The following is a 24841-nucleotide window of genomic DNA, read 5'->3' on the forward strand; positions in this document are numbered from 1 at the left end:
AATAAATATTACTGAAGAAATATTTCCATGCATGCTCTAAAACACCTGGCAGAAAATTGACTATATTCCATTTTTGCTTGGCCAGGCAGGGTACTGCTTTTTTGTAACACCATTTGCCCTAGAACAATATTTATGCATAACCTTATTTTGCACAGTGAATAGAGCAATTCCAACTAGCTTTTCTGCTTTAATCCTAGCTCAGAATGGCCACCAAACACATTGGAAACAGAGACATTTTTAGCTCATTCTTCCATTGCAGGGCATGACAGCCCCTGAACTAGTAACCGCTGCTTTATCTCATCTTAAGTTTTCCTAAAGCACTTTTTTCAGAAGACAAAAGTAATGTCTTAATACCTTTGACAAATGTTCAGGAAGAAATCCTAGAGACAGCAGAGACTCCTTGTGCTGAAGGCCAAGGTAATCAAACAAAAGCTCCTTGCAGCTGCTGAACTCAGCAAACAGAGTCTGATCCTAGCAGTGGGTAGATATATTAAGTTCTACGCCAGTTGTAAGTTTATGAACTGCATTTCCTCCCTCCCAGAAACACATGCCAACAAAGGGCAAATCTCTCACATACATATCTATATCAATTTGCTATCTAGGGGGCAAAATATTCCCTACAGAATAAAACTAAGTAAGCCTGAAGGAAGTAATTTTGTTCAGCACTGCAAATTGTAGGAAAATGGAGCCAACTTATAGTGACCCCATAGGCGTTTTCAAAGCAAGAGAAAAACAAAGGTGGTTTGTCATTTCTTGTGACCCTGGACATCCTTGGTGGACTCCCATACAAGTACTAACTACTGCCCGTCCTACTTATCTTCTGATATCCGATGAGATCAGACTAGTATGAGCTATCCGGGTCAGGGCCTGCAAAGCGTACATTATTTTTTTTTTATTCAGTCCATTTCATAATTGTCTTACATCAGCTCATCTGGGAACAGAATAAAACCTTCTTTCTGTTCTTTTGTTTGTGAATATCTGATTGCTGCAATTTCTTGAAAACGGTGGCCCTTCAAGCAGCTAGAGTGGTTACAGTTACAAGCATGTTCCAGGAAAGAAAGGGCAATTCTTCCCCTCCTTCCCAAGCAACAACTACTGAAATTTGATTTCCACCTTCATCCTTTGTGAAATGAAAGCGCCTCTGCATACCATTCTACTGCAGATGCTGACACTGTTGACAGGGAAATTCTCATTCATCAAGGAGTGAGCAAGTACACTAACCAGGGCTTACTGCGCCTGCTTTGCAAGCACAAAGATAAGTTCACACTGATCAGAGTGATGCTGTTCTTTATATTTGTCATCGTGCTTCAGCAAGAAGAATCCCGCTGTGTCCACATTCTTGTGTAGTAGCTGCATTCTAAAAGGAGTTGCCAGTGGAATACAGCCCCAAATAGTTGCTATTTTCTTTTAAAAAATGTTTTTAAACACATCATTCTTTTATCTAAACAAATAATCTTTCTGAGATTATTTATTGTATCTTTCATGTACCCCTTTCTCCACATGGCTCTGAAAAACCTTATTTGAGTTTTATTGGTAGAGTGGAAAGGGGTTTGGAACTCAGTCCCTAGATGATATTTACAGGCAGAGCACAGATCTGGTGGTTCTTTGCCCCTCCATCTTTTTTCATTATTATTTTTGTTGCTAGCTGCCTCAGGTAAGCTTTCTGGAGAGGCAAGATAAGAATATTCTAAAATAAATAAATAAAGGCACATATTTGTACCACACTGAGACTCATAATGATCAGCAAGGTGCCTAGGATGCTGAGCACCCATTCTGCAACATGGCAACAACAGAGCAGCAGTGTGGCAGAAAGTCAGATGGCAACCATCAGTTGATTGCTTCTCCCAGGTGCTACTCAAGGCTGCATCCAAGAAACTGATGTTTTAAAACAGGGACATACAGAATGAGAACATAACATAGTTTCGGGGCGGGGGGTTAGAAAATAGTGTAGAGGATCATTATCATACCTTTTGCCCTAAAATGGTTGGTTGATTTGCCTTTACTTCACTGTAAATTCCACAAGCAAGAAATTTGAGCCACGGACACACTGGAAGCTTCAGTTGGGCTATTTGGATCCACACACAGCTTTGGGTGGCTAAGTGCTGCAGCCAAGGAGAACGAGAAGCACAGGAAAATTCAGTCCTGGTTTTTACCATCTCACTCATGGAAGGGAAACCATGTATTAATAGTGGTGGTCCACACTTTATCCATATTATCCTGTCATGATCAAAAAGGGGGTGTAATCACAAGATCAGGACCTTCTAGGACTGAGCAGTGATGTGGATTGCCTGAATTACTTTTCTCATGTAGCTGCAGCAGCAGAGCAACAGAGCAATGGTTTATCGAGGCAAGATCTGGGAACAGATTAGTCTTGGTGCCATACCAACCACCTTCTGAATGCTAGGCAGCTCTCCTTGTACTCAGCTTACAGCAAACATTTCCAGCTTTCTTTGCCTAACAGATGAAACACCATGAAAAAAAAAAAGCTCAATGTGTTTCCAGTATTACAGAGCAGGCTGCCTGGCAGCCACACCCTCAGTAATTGTTTATGGAATGTTTTATGTGAGCTGGAAATATTTTGTCAGCCAGACTGTGAAGAGAGGCTGGACTGATATATGTCCCCATTTGCTCCTGTCAGGTTTTGTAACAATGATTTATAGTATTTCAAAAACTTGAACCTATACTAGTAGAAAATATTTATATCCTTATTTCCCTGCTGTATAGAAAAAGAAAAGCTTTAAAACTTGTGGTGGCATCAGTCCTGCACTCTACTGCTCTGTTTAAATCCCACTGACTTTGCTGGGATTTAAACAGCCCAACTGCATTCAGGAATTGTCTTGTAACAAACTCTCTGAAGAGTTTTGTAGAGACTGCTGATTGGGGTTCAATTTTTCATGCCGTCAGCAAGTTTGAGTATGTATTTGGACCAATTTTGGAGAAGTTTCTTCAGGAAAATGTATGTACAAATGTTCAAAAAACTGATTATGGGTATTTGGGAGAAGGAGCGCATGAAGTGATTGCTCTGACCTTTACCAGCATATTAGGAAATTCAGAGCATCTGGGATAGGAAGGGAAAGACTTGCATAGTGTGATCCTCTCCTGAATAGCACAGACAGGTCATGCAGGGTCTACTGGCAGCTCATACCAGGGAGCAGAGGGAGGACAGAACAGCTTTTACATGAAAGAGGGGAAGAGGTGGAGTCTGGTAAGTAAGCCTGGTGACACCATTAATGGTGGATACAGGCACTATACAGAGAGCTTCCTTTCCTCTCTCTTTCTCAACTGTGTGTTGAGACAAGGCCTAACAGGGTGCTCATCCCTCTCTCCTCTTAGGACTCCTTCCAGCTCACAGCATACTGGATAAAGGACTTTGGGTGTATGAGAGCAGGATTTTGGGTGTATGAGAGCAGTACATGTTTTTGGTGCTCTACCCTTGTTGTGCTTGCCACTACGCAGGAACACAACCTTGTGACCAGGAAAGGGAGGAAGACTCACAGAGAACTACGTATTTGAATAGACACAAACATTTTAGAATAAATACTAAATAAAATTAATATGTCCTAGTGACAAATGTGTGCAAAAGGGTAAGGGGATTATTATTTATTTTATTTCTTACATTTATATTCTGCCTTTCTTCCACCATGAAACCACAGGAGGACTCTGATGCAGATATTGCCCACCCCCCAGCCCTGCAAGGCAGCAGCAGCAGCATCTTGGGTCCTCTAATGATACTCTAGACCCAGTGTGTACCTGCTTCTTGAGGAGTATTCATATCCTGACTTCCATAAGCAGGAGGACTTTTTTGCTTCACCTAGCCTCCTTGCATACTCTCCTTGCCTTGACCACACAAACTTACCTTATCCTGAGTGAAATCCTTGGTCTATCAAAGTCATTATAGTCTACTGTGACTGCTAGCAGCTCCTTGGAAGAGCCCCTGTTTTGCTTGCAAAAGGTCACAGGTTCAGTCCCTGGCAATGCCAGTTAAAAGGATCTCACCAGCTGGGTACAAGCAGGCAGCTCCATGTGCATGAGAGGCACCTCAAATTGCACTGCTCCAAAATGGAGCTGACAAATCCTGTTCATACACTCCCATGTGAGGCAGTCATATATGACACGGGGGGGGGGGCACTTTAGCACATTCACATGGTTGTTGCATGCCATCCCCTTAGTGCAGTTTGTACTTTCTTTTTAGTGCCCATGCACTCATACACCCCATGGCAGTGATTTTTTAAAAAAGAATACTGGTGAGCACCTAGAGGAGATCGGCGGATTCACACCACCAATCTGCCCTGCTTGTGCACTCCTGTGGTCAGATGCCAGGAAACGTGGGAGGGGTGCAGCAGAAAATTTTGCTACCACTTACTATTTGATCCATGTCAGAGACATCGAGGTGAGTGAGAAGGTGGAATGGGCAGCAGCTGTGCCTGTCTGACCTTAACTTTTTAGTCCACCTGGGGGAAATGCCTGTGTCGGCTCCAACTGGCCATCTGAATCTAGCTACAGTAGGTGATGAGAAAGACCTGAGACTCTGGAGAGCCACTGCCAGTCTGAGTAGACAATATTGACCTTGATAGACCAAGATTCAGATTCAGTTTAAGGCAGCTTCATGTGTGTTCATAAGAAGAGTTCTAAAACCTGATCCTTTTGCCTGGAGATGCCAAAGACCGAACGGGCTCTTCTTCTGAGCCACATCCCTTCCCCTGGCTAAAAGAAATCACAGACCTCCAGCAGCTTATAGCCATTTTGGTGGTCTCAGGGTAAGAGAGTGGCTAATGCAGAACACTCTGCCCTCTCAAACATTTCAGTTATAAAACAGAATTTCCCCATTGAAGTCCCTCTGTTTAAGGAAATGCCATCTATACATAAAAGTACACTACAATATTTTGATTCTGCTCACACAACTGATTCACAATCTGCCTTGTCCAAACAACCCTCCTTTGAACATATTTGACACTTTGCACCCTATAAATATCCCGGTCACATTCCTCTGTGCTCTGTTACTCATTAGCATTAATTCTCAAGTTCTCTGAGCAGCCAAGTGTTTATTTCATTTATTCCAAAAACCAATCCCAAATCCACCCTTCCTCTTAGTTAGCGGATCACTCCCGCACCAAGAATTACACTGAATTTAATAAAGCATGGGTCTTTGAAATTTTATTTGGGAAGTATGCTTCCTTGAAAAAAAATTCACTTCCTATCACATAAAATACTGGGATCTATTACCCATGGTATAATTAATAACAGAACTGTTGAATTAAGGAATTCTTGTTAAGATCTTGATTCTAATAGCCTAATGACTTTCTCATAAGAGTCCACACTCCTAACAGATTTCTGATTGGCATCTTCTTAATAAGAGAGATCACCGTAACATTTATGGATCATCAGGACACAGACTGATTTTCACATTGTATTTTATTTACTGCACAGTCCGTGGTCAATTATAACACATTTGCAGTCTTATATTTAAGCTCTGTGTCCACTTCTTTTTATTTAATTTTGAAGGCAGTCACAAACCTAAGAAAGGTTACATAAAATTCCACATAAGTGAAAGTTATATTAGCACACTGAGTCATCCCTCACATATTGCCAAATGGGATTCGTCACTGGAAAATGAAACAGGGGTTGAAAAGAAAGAAGCAATCAAAAGAACAAAAAAAACTTTATTCACTGACTTCAGCTTACACTTTTTCTCTTTTTTAAATAGGGGCTTCAGGAATGATTTAAACTAAAATTTTAGGGACACAGGACTTCTTAAAATTACTACAACTGATATATCACAGTTTTATTATACTAACTTTTTTGTTATGCAATATGCAGTGTCAGACCCATTAAAAACCATATTTCAAAGTCAAACCTTTAATTTTTGATGTCAAAGCTAATCTTTCTGTGGATCCCACTTATTTGTATGGACTGTACTACATAAGCATGAAATCTGGTATGCCACGCAGTAGACCTCATCTTGAGAAACATTTGTTTCCCAGTTTCTAACCCCTATAAGTTACAGACATCATTAGAAACATGAAGGTAGTGTCTGGTAAAACCTCAGAAGTCAGGGGTGGGGCTGGGGGTGATGAGCAGGATTCCCTGGCGATACACTTCAGTACGTTCTCAGTTCCTTTTATCTCTCCATGGGATGCAGGATAAATTAAGCAAAGTAGGCACAACTCTGCACATTTTCTTAACTTTCCAGATTACTGAGCTTTTCTTGGCAATGAATCTGGATTTCATTTTTAAACACATTCATAGCCTCAGGTAAAACCTTCCAAAGCAGTGAGGACTTATTTTTAAGCAGAAGTATCACATGGGTCTGAAGACAGCCTTTCACAAAGCTAAATGCTTTAACAATTTCAATATCACACCTAATGTCAATTGCCTACTCCTTCATGAGGAAACTTAATGTTTCGAGGGATGGTGGCTCAGTGGCAGAGCATCTGCTTGGTAAGCAGAAGGTCGCAGGTTCAATCCCTGGCATCTCCAACTAAAAAGGGTCCAGGCAAGTAGGCGTGAAAAACCTCAGCTTGAGACCCTGGAGAGCAGCTGCCAGTCTGAGTAGATAATACTGACTTTGATGGACTGAGGGTCTGATTCAGTAGAAGGCAGCTTCATATGTTCAACGTTAAATACAATAGCAAAGCCAATACCTATTCTTAGCTTTTATTATTCACATAAACGCATTAACTGATACAGACTATGGTCCATCAAGGTTAGTACTGTCTACTCAGCTATGATCCCATGCTGCCTTTCCCTTCATGAATATAGAAAAGTATGAGCAAGAATTGTTTGGGTAAGTACTAGCTTCAAATCAACGCACACAGATCTGTCTCCAAAGAGCAAGGTACTTAAAGCCTATCTCTTCTCAATGTTCCATTTTTAATCTATGGACCACTGACAATCTCTTATTGTCAATTTAGAATGCGGGCATTCCTGATTATTTCTCCTAGTTTTGTAAAACCCTTATGGAAATCTGGAAAAGGCAGAATGGAAGAATAGTTTCTTATATTTATAGTACAAGGAGACATATAAGGGTTTTAACAGTGCAATGCTAAGCTGGTTTAACCTCTCTAAGTAAACAATCCTGAACTTTTCTATTCAGAATTCCACTTACGTCTATTCAATGGGGCTTACTCCCAGGAAAGTGTTCTTAGGATTGCACTGTACATATATTGATTTCAACGGGCATAAAAGGGTATACCTCTGTTTAACGTGGTGTGGTAACCAATGCTCCCTCTAAGCTGTGGAGTATTGTGAGCAAAAATTCTACTTTGTGAGCTAATGGCATGAAAGTTATGAACTACTGCTCAAATTAGTCTGCTCTGGAGCCATTTTTCCTGAGCTAAGACAAAAATGTGTGAGCTGGAGGCTAAAAAACTGTGAGCTAGCTCACATTAACTCAGCTTATAGGAAAAATTGGTGGTAACACTTTCCTTCATTTTTATTATCACATAAGAGATGCTTTTCAACAAATGCCACCATTCATGAAAAATAAAGAATAATCCTAGGGTGAGGAGGGCTATCTTATCATGCTCATAGGAAGCAGATCTCAGACTGCTGCTGAGGCAACAGAAGACATTACAAGGCAAGCTAAAATCGTGGCTTAATCAAGGGAAGATCCATGGTTCAATGACAGAGTGCAAAAAGACCTTTCTCTGCTTGGGGGTGTAAGACCACAGGAATAGCCCTAATAGATCAGACCAAAGGGCCATCTAGTCCAGCTTCCTCTTTTCTACAGAGGCCAACTAGATGCCTCTTGGAAATCCACATGCAGGCATAAAAGCAATAGCCTCCTCCTCCTCTACTGCTTGTGATGCGAAAGCCACTGTTGGTCACTGTCAGCATAGACAATAATGAGCTAGATGTACCCACAGAATGAATCAGTATGTCCACTTCATTTGGGGTTCTTTTGCCAGGCTTTTTTGCTAGCAAGTTTGGACGTTTTTGTTTTTATGCTAACTTAATGCTGTACTCTTGATCTTAAAAATGCACTAGAAAAACAGAACTCTTGAGTAGATTTTCTTTATGTTAAATGAAACCATTTCTAAAACATTCCTTTACATAAATATGAATATACTGAAATAAAGGCTACTTGTTAGCCAGGCAGCAATGATTTCCTACTTCAACTTTTTAGGGTTTTTTGCACAGAAAATTTCTTGGCAGGGTAAGAAGAAAGATTTGTAAACTCATTTACCCAGCAGCGGTACTTTAAAAATTGACCAGCTTCCAAAAGATCAAATCTTTAAACTGCAATTACGCACATGATTTTTTTCATTGCATTACTTAAGTGATCTCTTATTTGCAAAGCTACCAGACAAGGGGGTACACAATATTTATATATTCAAATGGAATTCTTCAGAGCTCAGAGAACTGGCAGTACAGCTTATGAAATTAAAACTGTGCAGGGACTCAGTGGCTTCTTTCACTGGTTGAGTATCAGCATGGGAAACACAATTACTGACTTCAACAATTCCCATAAAAATATGTATGTTCCTGAAAAAGAGACTATATTTATTAACATCCCAGGAACACACTGTAAGCTTCCTGTCCCAACATTCCAAAGAACCAACAAAATCAAGGCAGGACAGAAATAAACAAGGGTTCACATTACTACAGAAGACCCATTTTCTGCTATAGTTTTACGTTCAGTACATAAGCAATACTGTTTTTCTGTACTTTTGGTTTTGCAAAAAGATGAGAAATTCTCTGTTAAACTGAGCAATTATTGAATGATACATAAAATATACTGACCAGACTTGTACCAGAGGAGGTGGTTTTAAAACAAGGTTGAGGCTTCATCTGTCATCTTGATTTGATTTTGCTTCTGGTGATTGACTATATATGGTAAATGTTACCATGTTCCCAGATGGCAAGTTTGCTAGTGACCAGGACACATGTGAAACCCATTTACACAACTAGAATTAAGTATGTATGTTTTTGTTGCTTAGCACTTACATAGTGTTTTTCCAATGTACAAAGTATTTAACATTTATTATGTCAGCAATCCCTGAAACAGATTTATAACCCAGGACTACACTGCAATCTCCACAATGCAGGTGGGGAATTGAGGCTCTGAGATAGCAGCTTACCTTAAGGTCACCTACAAAGTCCATGGAAATGGTGAGACTGGAACCAACATCTTCTACTGCGCTGTGAAATCCTAATGAATAATCCTATTGATTCCTTCATGATTTAGTTCTAGAGGAGCTAGCCATGTTAGTCTGCTGCTGCAAAATAGTGAAAAGTCCAGTAGCATCTGATAAAGAGAGCTGTGTTTCTTGAAAGCTTATGCTACAATAATATTTGTTTGTCTTTAAGGTGCTATGGACTCTTTACTATTCATGATTTAGTGTGACAACTGGCATCAGAAGTCACAGCGACTGCTTGCAAAAATTTTTGGTGGAGGTATAAAGCCAGAGGCTTCTGTGAAAGAGCTAGGTACAAGAGGTGCCCAAGAATGCCTACACAACTGTGCACATCTGATAAGTGGCTAGCAGTTCCTAGTGCAGGGAACAGGCTATGACATTAGTGGCCTGTGTTGGGTGCTGCCAGCCATTCAGGAGTCTGCACAGTGTTGAGGTAGCAGCCCCTGGGCCTTCAGAGTATCTTCATATCTCCAGCTAACTGCTATGTACTACTGTTCTTTCTTGGTGGGGAACAGACATTTTTTAAATTTACTATATTTACAGTCCACCTTTCTCACTGAGACTCAAAGCAGATTACATTGTGTACAACAATGCAACAAATAGTATGAGACATCCAGTAAACAATGCAACAGAACTAGGATCACAAAAATTAGAAACAATGCAAAAAACAGGGTATCAGACACAAGAGACAATAAATAGTGCAAAAATATGGAATTTAAAAAGAAAAAAATAATGCAGTGAGAGACATATAATACGTACAATCAATGGTGGAGTCTATAATCCTGTACCCTTTATAAAAGTGCCCTCCTAAACTATTCCATTATACTACAGCCCTATTCCCTTTATAAAATGCCCTCATGTAACACACGTGTTTTACACAGTTTGTGGAATGACAGAAGTATGGGAGCCTTCCTGATCTCCTCAGAAAGCTCATTCCTCCAGGAGGAACCCACAACAGAGAATGCACATAGATTCATAGAATCATAGAGTTGGAAGGGATCTCCAGGGTCATCTAGTCCAACCCCCTGCACAATGCAGGAAACTCACAAATACCTCCCCCTAAATCAGGGGTGGGGAACCTCTGTCCTGAGGGCCTTATACGGCCCTTGAGGTCACTTGGTGTGGCCCTCAGGGATTGCTGGGCCAAACTGAGCCATGTGACAGCCTCCCTGGGGCCTAGCTGGCCAGTGAGGATCGTGCGGCCCAGCTGCGCTGTGCAGCAGCCTCTCCAGGGCCAGGTAGGGATCACAGGGCCCAGATGTACTGTGCGGCAGCCCCCCTGGGGCCTGGCTGGCTGGTCAGAATTGCTGCAGGGCCTGGAAAAGTTACTGTAACAGTTCAGTTTGCACTTGATTATCCCAGATGGTGTGGCCTAATATGCTAATGAGTGTGTGACCTAATCTGCTAATATTAGGGGATGTGGTCTAATATGCTACTGAGTTTGTAGAAAAAGCCCAGGACCTATGCATTTGCATAGGGTGGTGGGCCGTGTGTGTGCGTGTGTGCCAGATGATTTCAGATAGAAAAACAATTATTTGCATTAATTTTGCTGGCCTGAATCATTCTCCCTCAGTGGAGCACTGTTTTTTAAGTTGATAATTTTTGTATGGCCCGCAAATGATGTTATAAATATCCATATGGTCCTCGGCAGAAAAAAGGTTCCCCACCCCTGCCCTAAATTCACAGGATCTTAATCACTTTCAGATGGCTATCTAGCCTCTGTTTAAAAACCTCCAAGGAAGGCAAGCCCACCAGCTCCCAAGCAAGCCTGTTCTATTGAGGAATCACTCTAACAGCCAGGAAGTTCTTCCTAATGTTGAGCCAGAAACTCTTTCGATTTAATTTCAACCCACTGGTTCTGGTCCGACCTTCTGGGGCCACAGAAAAAAATTCCACACCACCCCCTATATGACAGCCCCTCAAGTACTTGAAGATGGTGATCATATCACATGTATGGGCAGCTATTTAATCTTACCTATTTGAAGGTTTTGGTGAAATCAGCAAAGCTGTCATGACAGAGCACAGGGGAGAGATATGAGCGTCCAAGACTATGAAGGGCTTTGTACAATGATAACAAGGACATTGTCTGAAGGTGCAATATTCTGCCTAGCCCCTGACAATAGCTGAGCTGTGGCATTCTGATCATGAGGGCAAATCGGTATAGACTGTGTTACTTACAGTACTCTAGTCTTGAGGTTACTGTGATATGGGTGGCCAGCTTGGGTAAATCAAGGTAGGGGATATCTTCCAGGCTAAATGAAGATAGAAGAACTTTTTTTCTTTTTTTTGCTATAGCAGCAATAACTTGCATTTCCAGCAGTAATTCTGGAGCCAGTATAACCCCTTCACACTTTATTGAGACAGTGAGTGTTAGAGTTGCCAGCCTCCAAGTGGGGCCTGGAGATCTTCTGATCTCCAGCTGGCAGAAATCAGCTTCCCTGGAGAAAATGGCTGCTTTGAAGGGTGGACTGCATAGCATTGTACTCTGCTGAGGCTCCTCCCCTCCCCTCCCCAAACCCCGCCCTCTCCCAGCAAACTTAGCAAGTGTTAGATGGAACCCATCTAATGAGGGAAATGCAATGTCCTTCAAGAGCATTTAAAAACACACAGAAAATGCCAACAATCAGAGTTTTCTAATTAAACAAGCTACTGTTACGGAAATGAATGTGATCCTGTGACAAACTGTTAATATTTCATTAAAAACCACACTGCTGCTTGACTTGTGATAGGCTGAATGACCAAGCATGACTTACACAAAGAGAAAGACAGCACAATAGACTCTTGTTTTCTTGTGAAGCAATATTCCTGCTCTGTGACCATAGTCAAAATACCATTGTCTGATGATATACCAGTTTTCAAATACTGATCTAAGGGACTGCTGTGGAAGTCTTTTAAAGATAATGAAATTTGCATTGTTTGTGATTTTTGTGACCCTACTCTCAGTCTTGTAGTAGAAAAAAGAAGATAACTGGAAAATCATAGGGTTTTTTTCCTTTCAGTTTTTCACTTAAAGAGCATTTGCATGAGCTCCCTTGGTAAAGTTTTCTGAGGTCAGATGGTGGAAATGGAGACATGAAGCAAGGCCATGTTTCTATTTGTACGTGAAGTGACACCACGAGGAGAAGAAAAGGATTTCCAAAGGGGAACATGGCTCCTTATGTTTCCTTTTAGCTACAGTTCTATCCATGCAAGAGCTAGAAATCACGGAAATACCATAATTGTTATCTCCTCTGGGGTGTGGTGTGGCATTTTATTATTCATCTTCCAGGAAACCTCAATGTCTTGCAATCAATATAGCATAGATTCTTTATACACAAAAGAAAAAAAGCTTACCACAAGAAAAGGGCAGGTAGAGTATTAAGGTGAAAACAGAGCAGTAGTGAATACTTTGAAGAGGAATGGGCTCTCTGGCGTGCTGTACAAGGGGATTTCTCTATAGCATTGGCTGTTGAGTATAAATGACTTTAAATGGAGATTATACATATTTATAGAGGAAAGGTTCAGAATGGTTCTCTCGGCTTGACTTTGTGAACGAAGAAAGGTGCAGTAGTCCACGTCTGCTGCAGGCTCGCTGGTGGCTGACAAGACCAATGCGGGACAGGCAGGTCCGGGCACAGTGGATGCAGGGAAAAGTCTGATTTGGGGTTGGTGCTGTAGCAGTACGATTCTTCCTTAATCTCCTTTTGTCCTCAAGACCAGCTATGCGTGCGTTCTCAAAGGAAGAGACAGCCTGGTGGATGGTGTGCCTCCAAGCTTTGCGATCTGAGGCTAGGTCAGACCACTGGTGATGGTTAATGCAACAGGTACCAAGGGATTTCTTCAAGGAGTCCTTGTACCTCTTCTTTGGTGCCCCTCTATTTCGATGGCCGGTGGAAAGTTCGCCATACAGGGCAATCTTGGGAAGGCGGTGGTTTTCCATTCTGGAGATATGCCCTGCCCAGCGCAGCTGCGTCTTCAACAGCAATGCCTCGATGCTTGTAACCTCCGCCCGCTTGAGGACTTCAGTGTTGGTCACTCCAGTGGATGTTGAGGATGGTGCGAAGGCAGCGCTGATGAAAGCGCTCAAGGAGTCACAGGTGATGACAGTATAAAACCCACGATTCAGAGCCGTAGATGAGCGTTGTCATCACAACCCCTTTGTAAACATTGATCTTTGTGCCTTTTTTTCAGATGCTTGTTGCTCCACACTCTTTTATGCAGTCGGCCGAATGCACAGTTTGCCTTTGCCAGTCTACTGTCAATCTCCTTGTCGATCTTGGCGTCTGAGGAGATGATGCACCCCAGGTAGCTGAACTGCTAGACTGTCTTCAAAACTGATTCACCCACAGTGATGCAAGGAGGGTGATAGTCTTCCTGGGGTGCAGGCTGGTGGAGAACTTCTGCCTTCTTCAGACTAACTTCTAGGCCGAATAGCTTGGCAGCCTCTGCAAAGCAGGACGTCATATGCTGCAGAGCTGATACCGAGTGGGAGACAAGTGCAGCATCATCAGCAAACAGTAGTTCTCGGATAAGTTTTTCCATTGTCTTAGAGTGGGCCTTTAGTCGCCTCAGGTTGAACAGGCTGCCCTCGGTGCGATAGCGGACGTAGACACCATCGTCATCATCTAAATCTACTGTGGCTCTTTGAAGCATCATGCAAAAGAAGATTGTAAAGAGAGTTGGCGCGAGAACACAGCCTTGCTTTACACCTGTACCTATTGGGAAGGGCTCCGAGAGATCGTTGCAGTGTCTGACTTGGCCTCGCTGGTCTTCATGTATCTGGATGACCATACTGAGGAACCTTGGGGGACATCCTAAACGTTCCAAGATTTGCCACAGGCCGTTCCTGCTAACGGTATCAAAAGCTTTGGTAAGGTCGACAAAAGTCACATATAGACCCTTGTTCTGTTCCCTGCATTTCTCTTGGAGCTGTCTGAGAACAAATACCATGTCGGTGGTGCTCCTGTTAGCTCTGAAGCCACACTGGCTCTCTGGGAGGAGTTCTTCTGCACCCTCCCTCAGAATGGTTACTACTAACCTAAATGACTAAAGGAATCCCCATATTCAGAGACAGTAAATTCCTGAATATTATTGCTAGCAAGCAACATCAGGAGAAAGCCTTGGCCTCTATGTCCTGTTTGTTGTTTTTCCAGGGCAACTGGTTGGCCACTGGTTGAACTTCTTATTGATTTTTTTTTGCGGGGGGTCACTACCATATTTCAGGTAGGAATGCAGCCAGGACAGAATACAAAGATGATTCTAGCTCTGTGGATCATCTTCCACTATGTGGCCACTAGCCAATCTTCTTCACCATCAGCACGTACCCTGCCTGAAACCACAGCAACTAAATCACTTTTAATAGCAAGTGGCAATATTATTTTCTATCAGCCCCATTTAATTTACAACAAGGCTTAACTATTCAGTTGTGCATCTGATAGAAGCATAACATTATACTAGAGTCCAGGTTTTATACAGTCAATTAGATTTTCTTTGGTGCAATCCATGACAGTGAAATAAAAGCTTGTTGCAGTTTTAAGAAATCACAGAGATTAAATACACCCCCTCTTTCTTATTCTGGACATCTGGAAATAGTTAGCTGAACCTCCAGCTTGATGGTGATATGTGATTCTTGAAGAATTACTTACTAATATTTATTGAACAACATTGATTTTAAAGGGAAGTTAAAGCTTTCCAACAGATGTTAATGCATTTGGGTTGATCAGTGATTACTGAATGAGATGGCTCTGAGCAATTAGAAACACTTCACACTTCATAAGGAAGCTGAGTTCCACTCATGTTACCTGCAGAAAACTGGTGATGTGTGGAAGACAACTGGCATCTCTAAATCCTCAGCATAGTTGTCAATAATGGGAGAGATAACTGGTCATAGCTTCCAGGTATGCGTATCTGCCCTTGATACTTCACTTCTTTACTAAGCAAACACCAGACTGCTTCCTAGCTTAAGAAACAGGCTGGCATTACTCTCATGCAGCATTTCACATACTGTGTGCTATAAAATAACTGCTACATGCCACAAGGAATGAATAATTTAAATAATTCAGGATTCTTCGGAAGCCAAACAATTAACTTAAAGAGAAGACTGCCCTATGTACCTTTACCCAAGCCACTATTCTGAAATTGCCTCTCCTACATGCTGTATGCCCAGATCAGTGGCTTGCATCTGACCACTTCATCCAGCTCAGTTTAAAGTCTTCTGTTGGTGAAAACACCACTTCTGTCTGAGGAAGACTCTTTAGGTTGGAGGAAGTATTCAAACATTGTTAGGCAGGGTGGTAGGATACTGACAGGCAGAAATTGCAGGGTTGGGCTTTTTTGAAGAGTATGCCACGTTATAAATGGTCAAACTTATGAAGTCAAAAAGCAAAGTGAGCCTTGAAATCAAGGGTGTACCTTCAGCTATCAGAAGCTAGAACATAAATGAAAAGCCCTTTATATGAACTCCTAGACAAGAGTGGACAGATTTAAAGCCCCATGACAATAATGATGATAGAGTCTGGAATTTAGGTAGATTCCTTTTTATAATTGCATAGCTGGACTGACAGTCTGAAGATTGTGGCCCAGATCCAGATCCTGATCACCAGTTATCCATCCTACCTTTGACATCTGTTTTCAGAAAACTTTCAGAAATGGCTGACACTAAAACTGCTTTGTTGTTGAACTGAATAGTCAACATGCCATTTGAATAATGCTGCTCTGAAGTTAGTGGCTCAAGTTGTCAAAGGCCAATGCATCTTTAGCAAGAGAGAAAATTATAGTGCAGTTTGAGTAAAATGAAAGGTTCAACTACACACAGAAACAGTCACAAATGTAGTGTGGGCTAAACAATTATAAGAATCAGCCTGGAACAGAAACTCTTAAAAATACTAAAAAGTACACATATGCCAATACCACAAACTATCATGTATCTGTCACAAATAATAAGAAACATTGTCATCAATCTTAAGTACTACTTCAGCACAACTTTTAGAAGCTTCCAGGGGTTTAATAGTAATCATGGCTCTAGAGCATCCATCTTGCGACAAGAAACAGATGCTCTTTCATTTATCTAACATTGGAATGGTGAACTGGCTGCATAGTTTAAACAAATGACCGATTTACGTTCTTTTTTAAAAAAAAAAAAAAACATGCAGACTTACCAGCTCTAAAAATCCTTTCACTACTTGTCTTTGTTTCAAGTTGGTCTCTCCATCCAGGTTAGCGGTTTCTATGTGACACAGACCATCAGGGTCACTTGAAGAAAGCAGCAATATATCAGCAGGTATGATTTCATTACACCGTAGCTGAACAAAGTCTCCAACCTGGATTTCTTTCCAGAATCTGGTGGTGTATTTCTTTTCACTCCTGAGAAAGAAACATCCACAGGAAACAGATTACAGCATTTCCCCAAGTATAGTGCAATTAGCAAAGGCAATCTGTACTGTTTTGTGCTTATGTCTTTGACACCACCTGGTCCACAGTCCTTCCATGCTCAGAGAACAAAGCTGTCAGCTACAACATTTGCACAGTTCAGTTTCTGTGAGAACAGTTATTGTCAATTTGGCTGGGATTCAGACTTCATGCAGGCACTATAGGAGGGGGAACTATTGGGGGCCAACTAGAATAACAACTGGAATATTGGGAGAAGTCTCAGAAGGACTGAAACCTAAGGTGAAGAAAATTTACCACCATGGCAGGGCACTGAGGTAAGAATCAGAAGGAAGGCAAGAAAGAGAAGACAGTAGCTGTAAGAATAAAAGTTAGAGAACTAAGGAGGAATAAGGTTGCTAAGTCTAGAGCTTCAGAGGCCAGGTGTCACTTTGGTGATCACTATGTCACTGCGCCTGAGAAAGCCTAAAGAGGTAAAACAGTGGAATGCTGAACTGAGTGCATAGATGTGAACTAATCTAGTCAGCTTTTTGATTGCTTTTAGTTCTACTTTGTTAGTTTTTGCAGACTCTTCACATAGGTGCCATAGAGGACCACTTGAAATCTTGAATGCTATAGGCACCAGGGACTCTGGAAAACATAGTTCCCTTGAAAATATATCTTCCAGGATTATTGGTATCTCAGACAAGGGCAGTATTCAAGTAGCTGGACAAGTGGTATATTCAAGGTCACAGCCAGGATTTCCCTCTCGTGGATTAATGCCTTGTCGTGGAGAAATGGCTTGTGCGGTTCAATAAGACTGTCGGATATGCCATGCAGGGTCACCCTAGATGGACAGGCCACAGCTGAGAACCCAGACTAAATGTGATCCACTGGAGAAGGAAATGGCAAACCACTCCAGTATCCTTGCAAAGAAAACTCCATGAACAGAAACAAAAGGCTAAAAGATATGGAGTCGTGTCAGACTCGACTGTGCGACTGAACAACAACAATAAAGCCAGGATTTGGAAGGTTGGGGGGCCTCTAAATTTTTCAGGGGCACTCAGCAGCCCCACCCCATAGCCTTCCCTCCCACTCCCTTCAAATCAAACTGTCGCCCACGCTGCACATGATTTGGGTGATGGGGAAGGGAGAGTAGCAGTGACGAGAGCACCATTCAAATAGCACACGGGGCTGGAGGCAGAAGGAATTCCCAGCCTCCCCCCATGAGATAAAGAGACCTGAGCGCTGTTTGAGTGGCAGGGAAGGGAGGGCAGCAGGGATGAGAGTGGCAGGGAGAGAAGAGAAAACTGCTGCCCTCCCTTCCCCATCACCCAAATTGCATGGGTGGGTGGGTGGCAGAAGCAGCCCCCAGTCTCCCCCCATGAGTTAAAGGGATTCCTGATCAGCTGATTGATGAGCCCTTTAACTGGTGTGGAAGGCTAGGACTGCTTCTGTCACCGGCCAACCCCGCACACTATTTGAGTGACGGGGAAGGGAGGGCAGTGGGGATGAAAGTGGCAGGCCCTGCACAGGGCAATAAGAATACGTTTTTGCACAGGTACAGAAGGCAGTCTCATTTAAAAGGGTGATATGATGGCCCAGGAAATATGGTTTAGCATAGTGCTATGACCATATTTGTCCATGAAGAATGAGGAGAAATAAAATGCTTTCAAAAGATCCTGAAAACCTCTATTTCAGTTTTTAAAAAGTTCCTGGCTGAGGCTTGAAAATGTCTGAACAGGATCTGGTGAACCTTAGAATCTGCACAGTGGCTGAATAAGACTTCCAGCACCAATCAGGCTAGGGGTGCCAATCCCCGGGGGGGGGCAGGGAATTCCCCAGTTTGGAGGCCCTCCCCCCGCTTTGGGGTCATCAGAAAGCAGTGGGGAGGGAAAATGTCTGCTGGCACTCCATCATTTCCTATAGAAACGATTCCAAGAGGGTATAATGGAGAATTGACCCATGGGTATCTGGGGGGTCAGGGATCAGTTTTTTGAGATAGATGCACCAAACCTGCAGCATTGCATCCGGTGCCTCTCTTCAAAACACCCTCCAAGTTTCAAAAAGATTGGACTAGAGGGTCCAATTCTAGGAGCCCCAAAAGGTGCCCTATCCGTCATTATTTCCAATGGAGGGAAGGCATTAAAAAGGTGTGCAGTCCCTTTAAATGTGATGGCCAGAACTCCCTTTGGAGTTCAATTATACTTGTCACACCTTTCAATTATACTTGTCACAATTATGCACCTTTCTCCTGGCTCCACCCCCAAAGTCCCCATATATTTCTTGAATTGGACTTGGCAACCCTAAATTAGGCAGAGTTTCAGTGTTTTGTAGTGTTATGTACTAAGTTAATGGCTGAGCTTAAAGCAAACATCCATTGCAGGCCAGGATCCTGCTAGAATTGGCCTATTAGGAAGTGAGGCATTTCAGAGGGAAATGCAAATGAAGGATCCTAGACCGCAGTGCAGTGTGACTGGTGAGTGACTGCTTGAGGGGGCGTGGTTTTCCATGTTCTGCATATATGTTTGTTCACTGCCAGTTTGTGTTGTGGCTGCTTCTCAATAAATGTGTTCTTGTTTACAAAGAGCTGACTGAGCTCACTTTATAACATGTAGGTAGCAAAATTACACACATGTAGGCCAGAATCCTAACACTGTTTAGTGACAAGTCACATCATCAAGCTCAAGTGTATGTATCAAAGCTGATTTTTTTAAATTTAATTTTTTTAGCACAAAGTACACAACTCTGAATATACTGTTATGGGGTTGTAAACAGGCACTGGGCCTCAAAGACACAGCTAAAGAAATGAAGTATGACCGTCATTTAGAATACCCTAATTTCAGTTTAGAGATCTCAGAACAGCAGTCCAAGGTAAACAGCAGCAAATAGCATGCCAAGTCTTTCCCTCATCTCCACAGTGTTAGAAAACAGACATCATTCAATCAACAGTCAGCACTGCATGTGAACTTCAGTATCAGATTATTATCCTTCATCTGAGTAAAGATGGAATCTGGCTGTGAAGGTACAGCTTCTTCCTGCTATTTGGCCTGCAGCATAACCCAGGACGCAGAAAACCAATGCAATTGATCCAAAAATAGAAATAAAAATAACTTCATGCATTTTCATCCACTTTTTTGAAAAACAAAAGTTATTTGGTAACACCCTTAGGAAATACCTTCAGAGAATTTTTTTTAAAGAGTTACAACATAAAACCATTGCTATCCAACTCCTTAGTCAGCAACTGAACAACTATTGTTCCTTATAAGGATGAACTACGCATATCCTTGCTTAGAAAACGTAGCCTATGAAGCCAAAAATATACCATCAAAATGAACTTGAGCATAAATCACAAAGGCACTACGGGCATTCTGCTAAAAATGCAGACGCAGATCTAGTGTGGGAAAAGGATATTTTTAGATCTTTTATGTACCCTTCACATCTGCTATGTAATTCATCGTCTCTGTACAGCTTCTGCACAGTCTGTGCTTTAGAGTACAATCAGATGTCATTAAGCTTTCCAGACTTTGGGTTCCCAGATCTCACTTTTCTACTGAGTTAGAATAGGTAGCACACACTTTACTTTTTTCCAAATCTGCAGAAGTATCTTTGTTTCTTATCGGTCAAGGCAGCATTCTTTGTTGGAGCCAATTACCAGAGCAAAAAAGACTGGTTACAGCTTTGACTCTGGGATTGATGCCCATGATTAGCCAAGTAAGGGGGAGGGGAGAGAAGGACATTTACTAGAGTGGAATTTGCAGGGCAAGTAAGTCCATCATTAAATGAACATTGTTAGACAGGACAAATATAGACAGAAAAATACTTTAAAAAAAAAGAACCTAAATCAGGAAGGAAGGGGTGGGTATGGGTGGTTCTAGAATGCTGGTCTGGACTGGAGTATTGTAGCCTAGCTGGCTAATCAACACTCTTAAGGGAGAGGTTTGGGAGCATCTGGTTTACATTGCAAGTCTCATATCCACAGCAGGCCTTGCTATATTTTCCAGCTACTGGCCCAGATTGCCCTGCATAAGAGCCAGTTGGAAGAGAAAGGCACAACGTGGTGAGGTAAACACTAGAAGTTGGCCATGACAGTTTCCTTCAGTGAAGGAGTGCAAGCACTTGAGTTGGATGTTGCAAGACTTGTTTTAAAATGTATTTCACTTACCACTACACATTTCTGTTGCTCTAGAGTGCTGTAGGTATACTGGGGCACACCCTTTGGGAACTGAAGGCCTAGTATACTTTTTTACTCAACAACGGTTACACAAAGAAGGGAGATGTAAGAGGAAATACTGAGCACCTCTGTCAAATATCAAGACTGAACAGGATTCAGGGTAAGGTAGGGTGCTCCCAGCAGGAAGGCTCCTGATCCTTGTGTCCTTTTTCCACTGGAACTCTGTTTCCACTGCAGACCTGGTAGACTAATCTCTCAGGTGAAAGAGTGGAATCCAGACAACAGTGCTACCAGATCCCCACCAGTTTCATCTGCACACCCCTCCCCTCCCAGCCTGTATGTACAGCATGAACATTAGCAAATCCCACACGGTATATACAGAACATGGAGAGTAGGCCTGGGCATGAACCAGGAAAATGGTGATTCCTGGTGATTTGTGGTTTGGGAAAACCATTAAATTAACACCTCAATTTGGATTATATTTACTTGGAAGTATTAGGCATTTATTATGTCCTAAGGTTCCTTAAAATCTGAAAGAAAGACACTTGTGCTAAGATTTTCCAACTCATAGGAAAAGCCAGTCTCTGCTCTTCACAAAACTATTTACTGTAATGCTGAGATTCTCAGCAGTTCTTAAACAGCACGTAAGATCCTCTGACACCCTCCAAAATCAAAGTGAAAGGAAGTTCCTGCTGCAATCCACCCAACTGCTGCCTGTTTGGTAGGTTCTGAAGCAATATTGCTTTTATTTCAAAAGAAGAAAAAATGCTTTGTTCTCCAACCCAGGAGAGGTAGAAGTTGGCATTCAAGGGCCTCAGAAATTAAAACAGCAGCCAGAAAAGAAAACTTTACAAAATACAATGGGCTAGGGAGGAGGGGGTAGAATAAGCAAAAACAATAATGGCATTACTTTAAACAATTCATATTTCAACTCAGGTCAGATCAGTTCAAATAATGTGGGAAAGGGAACCTATATCGCTGTTATTTCAAACCAAGTTATATCAAGGATCCTAGGAACTGCCCCACATCTGCATGTACAATCGTTTCAGTGGGATGCAGACCATTAGCCTGTTACCTAAATTGCACAAGCTAGCAAGGCAGCACTCACAGAAAGGAACTTTCTGATCTCTGTCCTCCTGCTGCAGGCTACCATGTCCACCTCAGAAAAGGTGCTGGTGGGCACCATAGAAACCATGGGCATCACAGTGTGGACCCCTACTTAGGGTGTTGTCCTGACATCATGACTTTACTTCCAGTTTTATACCAGAAACTAGGAATATGTCCTGTTTTGAGAATAAATACAATGGGTTCTAGAAAGAGGCTCTGGGCAAGTGCCCTAGTCTTGGGCACTCAGCATTAATTTGCTGTGGCATTATAGCATGACAACAATCACACAGATGCTGAAGCTCAGCATTCCTTTTGTCTGCATGCACTGTTGCACCTTTTCCTGTCATATTTGGCCTTGTGGCTTTTAGCCTCAGTGTGCGCTTGTGTCATGATCTGTCTTTTTTGGTCTGGCATGGTTGTGCTATGATATACTATAGAGTATGCGCCTCCAGGTGGCCATTTTCTGTAAAGGAAGTTATCTTACTTCAGCCTTCCATCTCCTCCCTTCTCCCTGCAGCTGCTATCTAAGAAAAGTACATTCTCCACAGTGTGGATGAAAGCAGGAGGGAAGTGACCTCAGGAGGGTATAGTGACAGAATCTACCCTCTAAAGCAGCCTTTTTCTCCAGGGGAGCTGATATCTGTCATCTGGAAAGTTGTAATTCTGAATAATCTCCAGTCCTCATCTGGAGATCGGCAACAGTGGCTCCCCAGGAGGAATGGCTGATTTGGAGGGTGGAGCCTATGGCATTGAATCTGTCTGAGGTCCCACCCCAAATCCCACCCTGTCCAGGCTTCACCCCTCAAATGTCTAGGAATTTCCCAACCTGGAGTTGGCAATCTTATCTCCTTCCCAGTCAACCATCAACCTATCTGTATCTGCACCTTTGACTTCAGATTTCCATCTCCTCCCCTTCCCTGCAGCCTCTACCTAAGAAAAGGACTGTCTTTCTCCACAGTGGGGACCAAAGCAGCTTACATCATTCTCCTCTCACCTCTCCTCCTCTCCTCTCTCTCTAAGCTGTGGAGTCTTGTGAGCAAAAATTCTACTTTGTGAGCTACTGACATTCAAGTTGTGGCCTACTGCAGAAATGTGTTTGCTCTGGGGTTATTTTTCCTGAGCTAAGATAAAAATGCATGAGCTGGAGGATAAAAAACTGTGAGCTAGCTTACACTAACTCAGCTTAGAGGGAACAATGCCTCTCACCCTTTTGATCTGCACAACAATTCTTTGAGGTAGGTTAGGTTGAAAGTCTGTGACTGGTCCAAAATCACCCAGTCAGCTTCCACAGCAAGAACTTGGGTCTAGCAGCCCCTGCTTTGAAGCACTAACTGCTATGTTACACTGGCTGTCATGGAGGGTGGGCTGCTGCTGAACAGGAACAAGTAGTTAGGCCTAGTTAAGTCATGCCAGTCAGGTGACATCAAGTTACCCGAAGCTGGCAACCCTAGGACTCAGGACTGGTCTCAATGAGTTCTCTCTCAAAGGCCAAAATAGGCCTGGAAAAGGCCTCCTCCCCCTGCCATTTATTGACAGAACCAAGGTTGGAATACTGTGGTTGCCTAGCAACAGCCACTGAGGGAAAATGGAGGACCTGGTGGGATGGCTAATAGGATGTGAAGTGAGGAGTGAGCATCACAGGCCAATGGGAGAGTCGGAAAGCACCAATACGCCTGGGTTTCTATATATATATATATAGAAAGAAGATATAGATGACATCACATATCAGCATGACATGCAGTAATTATTCCTGCCTCCCAGATGCCCCAGCTACATTGCCATCTATAGCTGGAAACCCTGGGCGGGTCTTTTAGTTTCTCCAGCCAAACAGGTTCTAAACTAAAGGACTAATCATAAGCTTGATCAGTCAATAATGAAATATTCTGAATCCTATGAGATAGACACAGTGAAAACGTCAGAAAGAAAACCATTCCATTGTAACTGTAGCTAAGCAACAACTCTACTGCTTAGCAGGTTGTGCCTTTGATGTTTTACACCACTCTCAGAAGTAAAATCACTTCACATCTACCTCATAATTTTACAGTTTCTCAATGTTAAGATTAACCCTTTTTATGTAGACCTATTAATATACACCCTGTATACATTTTGATAGATTCAGGTGGGAAGCTATGTTGGTCTGAAGCAGCAGAACAAAGTTTGAGTCCGGTGGAACTTTTAAGATTAACATACCACAAAAGCTTATATCTTGAAACTTTGTCGTCTTAAAGGTGCTACTGGACGTCAACTTTGTCCTGTATAAATTTGATAGTATTCTACACTGAATTATAGCTTTTTCCCACAGGGCCATGTCGTTTTCTTTCTTTCAGATGTGAGAACTATCCATGTAACTCCTCAAATGTATCTGCAAAATAAAGTTGATGATTTCCCCTGAACTCTTACTTGTAATGCTGTATTACTTCTACTCATGGAATAATACCCAAACAGTCTAGGATGAGGCTATAATACAATCATTATGTTAGACGTAACATGCTAAAATAGCTCCCAGGTTATTAAGGCCCTTGGTAGGAAGAAAAAAATATTTAGGCAAAATTGCAGCTATGGCAAGTATAAGGAAGAATGTGTATTGGAAGCTACATAATTTACATGATTTTCAATTAATTTCTTCATTCCAACAAAAACTGTAATTTGCTCCAAATGCATGATACACCAATAAAGACTGAATCTGTCTCTAATCAGATAAAGACCTAGAAATCCTCTTGGAGAGAAGTGACAAGTGGAGTGCCTTAAGGATCTGTCCTGGGACCTGTTTTGTTCAACATCTTTATCAATGATTTGGATGAAAGATTAGAGGGAATGCTTATTAAATTTGCAGATGATACTAAATTGAGAGGGGTTGCAAACACAGAAGAAGACAGAAGCAGGATACAGGATGACCTTGACAGGCTGGAAAACTGGGCTAAAATCAATAAAATGAATTTTAATGGGGATAAATGTAAAGTTCTGCATTTAGGTAGGAAAAATCCAATCCATGGTTATAGGATGGGGGAGATTTGTCTTAGCAGTAGTTTGTGTGAAAAGGATCTAGTGGATCATACGCTGAACATGAGTCAAAAAGGCA

At 42.1% G+C, this 24841-nt stretch overlaps 1 protein-coding gene across 1 annotated transcript in view; it reads right to left on the reverse strand.

Annotated features, from left to right (window-relative positions):
* The window catches only part of ATP10A (ATPase phospholipid transporting 10A (putative)), a 163362-nt gene that overhangs the window by 82905 nt on the left and 55616 nt on the right, over positions 1-24841 (reverse strand). The window contains exon 3 of the mRNA XM_060233861.1: positions 16274-16478. Within this exon, the coding sequence (XP_060089844.1) occupies positions 16274-16478 (205 nt within the window). The remainder of the gene's footprint in view (positions 1-16273; positions 16479-24841) is intronic.

Source organism: Heteronotia binoei, chromosome 3, assembly GCF_032191835.1.
Source record: "Heteronotia binoei isolate CCM8104 ecotype False Entrance Well chromosome 3, APGP_CSIRO_Hbin_v1, whole genome shotgun sequence".
NCBI lineage: Eukaryota > Metazoa > Chordata > Lepidosauria > Squamata > Gekkonidae > Heteronotia > Heteronotia binoei.